Source organism: Amphimedon queenslandica, unplaced genomic scaffold (assembly GCF_000090795.2).
Source record: "Amphimedon queenslandica unplaced genomic scaffold, v1.1 AMPQUscaffold_13179, whole genome shotgun sequence".
In the NCBI taxonomy this organism is placed as follows: Eukaryota; Metazoa; Porifera; class Demospongiae; order Haplosclerida; family Niphatidae; genus Amphimedon; species Amphimedon queenslandica.
Genome location: NW_003546585.1, coordinates 62,241 through 67,675, shown reverse-complemented (window position 1 = coordinate 67,675; position 5,435 = coordinate 62,241). Strand labels below are relative to the sequence as shown.

The following is a 5,435-nucleotide window of genomic DNA, read 5'->3' as shown; positions in this document are numbered from 1 at the left end:
AGGCCTAGGCCCTGAGCCTGAGGGTGAGGTCCTTATAAAAGCCTTATAGCACAAGAAGTTGTGTTACGACATCATCCTTTGATGTGGTCGGGTTTATATTTTTGTATATAGACCTGCCTTTCAGAAATGCTGTCATCATTATGAAATATATCCTATATAACATACTAGAACTGGTCTATATACAAAAGATATAGACCTTTGGTGGGTGTCCTCAGATGTGATATAGCCCTCGGGCCTGTGGCCCTCAGGCTATATCACATCCTTGGACACCTACCTCAGGTCTATATTTTTGTATATAGACCTGTTTAGTATGATATATAATACACACACACACACATATATATATAATTTGTTAATCATACTGATAAGAATTAAAAGATATTAATTGCATGCTTGTGTCAGTGACACTGGACTTGCGTCTCTACTACTAGAGACAACAATTAGTTTGAATTTTTATTCTGTAGGATACACCACTTGGTATGGCTTGTATAAAAGGACATAAAAAAGTAGTTGAACTACTACTGAAGCATGGAGCTAATATCAATCATATTAATAAACAAAAAGTAAGAGACACAGTAATTAATAAATTTTATTATTATAATTATAATAATATTAACTATTATTATTATTATTATTATTATTATCATGTTAGCATACACCACTTGTTATAACCTGTATAGCAGGACATGCAGACATAGTTGAACTACTACTGGAGGAGGGAGCTGATTTTAATGTGGCTGATAATGACAATGTAGCTAATTAAGAAACATAATTATTAATTTCTTATAATAATTATTTTGTAGGATGCACCACTTGGCATTGCTTGTCATCAAGGACATACAGAAATAGTTGAACTACTACTGAAGCATGGAGCTGATGTCAGTCACGCTAATAAAAAAAAAGTAAGAGACATAAAAAATTACCATATACGGTTTTTTTGCGGTAGAAAATTTTAACAAATCTTGCATTTTAAAAGTTTTGTGGAATTAATTTTTGCAAATAGTTTGCAGACTGCACCACGTGGCAATGGAAATGCAGAATTGCGTGGTGGAAAAATTCCATGACAGAGCAAAAAAACCGCAAAATTCTCAAAAATATTTCACCACAAAAATAAACTGGTATATGGTGTTATCATTAGTATTATTATTTTGAAAGAAAAATAAAAGTGCAATACAATACAATACACACAAAAATATTATCATTATTTTTACAAAAAAAGGATTATTATTATTATTTTTCCCAATTCAATCCTACTATTTTCCCATTTTTAATTTTTTTTATTTACTTTTATTATGCAGCATACACCACTTGCTATGGCTTGTATAGGAGGACATGCAGAAATAGTTAAACTACTACTGGACAAGGGAGCTAATGTCAATGTCACTGATGTTCTTAAAGTAAGAAACATTTGAGTGACATCCTACAGTACTTTAATACATTATTAAAGACATTATACATTCAATACATACTTTAATTCCCTCTCCTTTTTTACTCCTTTTCTTTTCTCTTTTCTTTCTTATTATTATTATTATTATTATTATTATTATTATTATTATTATTATTATTATTATTATTTTTATTATTTATTATTATTATTATTATTATTATTATTATTATTATTATTATTATAAAAAGAAAAGAAACACTTAGGTGTAGGATAGATAGGACCAGTGGCGGTGGCAGGGAGGGGCCAGGGGGGGCCATGGCCCCCCCAAAATTTTTTCAATAAAAAATTTCAAACTATACTGGTAAATAGAGAGGAAAGTGTGTGACTGTGTGTGTGTGTGTCTCAGTGCTTCTGGCAATGAAAAGACTTCGACAGCAGAAGATATTTGAGTTCTCTAAAATCTTTAGTCCTAGTTCTGAACCTGAGGAACCAGAGGACATCAACAATGAGCCTGATTCAGAAACAATGATCACGGATGATCATGACATCGCCGCACCGGGTCACCGTGGCAGTGCCACATGCACACAGGCGCATCTGGACGAAGTAGACATTACTCTTCCTACAACATCAGTGTCTAACTCTGAACCAGAGTCTAGTCAGGACATCGTAAGTGGTTATACAGCCCATACCAGTACCTCGTCAACAACTACGAGTGAGCCCACTGATGACGAATCCGTGCCGTTTTTCTCAATTAATTCTCAACCTAACGATATTGCTTCTTCTCTTCATGATAAACCTGTACAGCCTCATATTGCCAGGTTTCAGAAAACCCAAATAAGTGATAGGAGTCGTTCCTTTTCTAAGCATTGGTATCCATTGTATCCATTCATTGAGTATTCCATACAAAAGGATGCTATATTCTGTTATTCCTGTAGACAGTTTCCATCACACTCTGGCTCAGCAGACACAGTTTTCACAAGGGATGGTTTTAGAAATTGGAAGAAGGTTGGTGAGAAACTTAGGAAGCATTCTCAATCAGTTAGCCACAAGGAAAGTATGGCAAAGTGGACTGCGTACAAGCAAACAAAAGCAACTTCCACTGTCGCAGATCAGCTTTTGTGTCAGCGGGCAACAACCGTAGCAGCTAACCGGCAATACATAACTACCCTCGCGAAAATTGCTGTTTTATGTGCCCGTCAAGGAATTGCCTTACGAGGACATGACGAAACTAATACTTCGAGCAATAAGGGAAATTTTGTGGAGATCTTGGAATTATTGGCTTCGTTGACACCTGAACTCAAACATCTGCTCCATTCAATGCCTAGGAACGCTAAATATACGTCTAATATAATACAGAACGATCTTTTAAAAGCTGCTACTGATACTGTATTGAGGCATATAATTAATGAAGTGAAAGAGTCAGATTGTTATGCGATAGTTGCTGATGAGGCACAGGATAAGAGTCATACAGAGCAACTTTCACTCTGTATCAGATACGTAAACAATCATTTTGAAGTCAATGAACATTTCGTTGGTTTCTCCAATCTACATGAACTCAATGCTCACGCAATAGTAGGGAAAATAGTTGAAAGATTAGAGGTGTTAGGATTGGATATCAAGAAGTGTTTTTCACAATGTTATGATGGTGCCAGTGTCATGTCAGGAAAGATTACCGGTGTTCAACAGAGATTAAGGGAGTTAGCTGGAAATGAGTGTATATATATTCACTGTCATGCACATAGGTAAGTATACCATTATTATGATTATGTACAATTATTATGATTATGTATATCATGCATGAGTAGTATGGCATGCATGCATTGTATGTGTTCACAAATAATTTTCCTGTGTATTTATATAGGCTCAATTTGGTGTTAGTGGATACAACTAAATCCATTAAGAGTGTCAGTGATTTCTTTGGGATAATGGGGTTAGTGTATCGTTTTTTTTCCACATCAACACTCCGACATGACAAGCTTGTTAATGTGCAAATCAAGAAGAATCTCAAAGTTTTAGAAATACCCCAGCTAAGTGATACACGGTGGGCGTGCAGATATTTTGCTGTCAATATGTTCAAATCAAGATATGACTGTTTGGTAGAGGCATTGGACGAAATAATTGACAAGAGTAGAGATGGAATCGAAGCAGCAGAAGCTAGAGGTATTTTGTCACAAATTCAATGTTTTTCTTTTCTTGTTCTTCTTATGACGTTTGATGGAATTCTCGGTTTAACCAAACCTCTATCTGATGCTCTTCAAGCAAAAGTAGTTAATCTTACCTTAGCATTAGAATTGGTAGATACTGTAATACAAGTTATGAAGCAGAGAAGATGTGAGTCTCATTTTGATGATGCTATTTGGAAAAGCTCAATTGAAATGGCTGAGATAGCTGGTGTCGATGTTACTTTTCCGAATGCAGGTAGAAGAACGAGAGCTGTGCCTAGAAGGTCGACATCTGATTACTTGGTTGAATGTTCTTCAGGAGGTACATTAAATGAAACAACTTTGTCACCTTCTGAAGTTTATCGAGTAATGTACTATGAGATTATTGACAAGATTTTAGTTGAGTTAGATCATCGCTTTGGTGATCATAGACCTATTCTTCAGGCTTTAGCTGCTCTCTCACCTAATAGCCCTTCATTCCTTGATCCAGTAATCATACTTCCAATTGTCGAGGCCTACAAGCTTGATCAAAGTGTACTCTGGAGCCAGCTAGATGTAGTTAAAGTTATGTGCAAAGATAAAGAGACTGTGGAAGATATTTTGCTCGTTATTGGAAAGGCTGGAGTATTTGCAGAAGCTACCAAGCTCTATAAGATTGCCTTGACTATTCCAGTAGCTTCAGCATCTGCTGAACGTTCTTTTTCAGTTCTTAATAGAGTTAAGACGTACTTAAGGGCTACTATGAGTCAGCAGAGATTGAGTAATTTATCTGTATTGGCTATTGAACATGACCTTTCTAACTCTCAAACTCTAGATTATGAACAGGTGGTTGATACATTTATGGTACAGAATCCGAGACGCATCATTTTGAAATAATAACTTTATTTTTTGTATAATCATTACTGAAAATGAAATTTACGTACAGATTATCGTTGTCCGCGTATAATACTATTGTTCCCAAGTGCGTGCGTACGCGCGCGCGGGCACAAAAGGGGCGTGGCCAAAATCGCAGCGCGCTTCGCGCGCCGTTCTTTCATTCCACTTTTCTGGCCCCCCCAAATAAAACTTGCTGGACACGCCACTGGATAGGACATATGTATAATACAGAAGATGGAAGAAAGAGAGAGATGGAATAGATACAACAACAATAGGCTAGATTAATTATGGTTAATTATACCGTATGCTGCAGGCAGTTCTGAATCTCTGCCCCTCCATTTTTCCCTTAGTCTCCTCTGCCTATTCAGCTTCTTCTTCTCTCTTTTGGGAGGACCGAAAGCTTGACTCCTCCGAAGGTGTTCAGCAAGGTGACCCTCTAGGCCCTCTGCTCTTCTGTATCACTCTCCATCAGTTTACCACCTCACTAAAGTCCCCTTTACGTATCACCTACCTCGACGACATCACCCTAGGTGGGTCTGTCCCTTCTCTGTGCAGTGATATCTCCACACTGAAGGAAGCTGAATCCATTGGCCTTGTCTTGAATCCTCGTAAATCTGAGATCATTTCCGACTGTACAGGTAGTACTGCTTCTCTTCTTTCTGTCCTCCCGGGTGCAGTTGTGGTCCCCCAGGCCTCGGCCACGTTGTTAGGGTCTCCCATTGGTGACCTCTCTAGTATCGACTCTGCCATTAATGAAAAGATCTCAGCTCTCAAATTACTAGTCGATCGTCTTTGTCACTTTGATCTCCATGACGCTTTGCTTCTTTTGCGCTATTCATTCTCTATTCCCCGTCTTATGTTCCTTCTACGCTCGTGTCCAGCCTTTCTCTCAGACTCTCTTCAAGTTTATGATTCTGTTCTGTGCTCATCGTTAAGCTCTGTTTTGAATGTTGCTGTGGATGTCTCATGCCCCTCTTGGATCCAGGCACTCATTGCCGGTGAGATTGGGT

The 5,435-nt window shown here is 37.7% G+C and overlaps 2 protein-coding genes across 2 annotated transcripts in view; both read left to right on the top strand.

Moving 5' to 3' along the window:
- Positions 1–194, top strand: part of LOC105313913 (serine/threonine-protein phosphatase 6 regulatory ankyrin repeat subunit B-like) — a 5,258-nt gene extending 5,064 nt beyond the window's left edge. The window contains exon 7 of the mRNA XM_020000498.1: positions 112–194. Coding sequence (XP_019856057.1) covers positions 112–194 — 83 coding nt within the window. The remainder of the gene's footprint in view (positions 1–111) is intronic.
- Positions 195–470: 276 nt separating this feature from the next.
- LOC109584690 (transient receptor potential cation channel subfamily A member 1 homolog) overlaps positions 471–5,435 on the top strand; it is a 16,268-nt gene continuing 11,303 nt past the window's right edge. The window contains exons 1-4 of the mRNA XM_020000508.1: positions 471–563; positions 653–751; positions 804–902; positions 1,299–1,397. Coding sequence (XP_019856067.1) covers positions 480–563; positions 653–751; positions 804–902; positions 1,299–1,397 — 381 coding nt within the window. The 5' untranslated portion in view covers positions 471–479. The remainder of the gene's footprint in view (positions 564–652; positions 752–803; positions 903–1,298; positions 1,398–5,435) is intronic.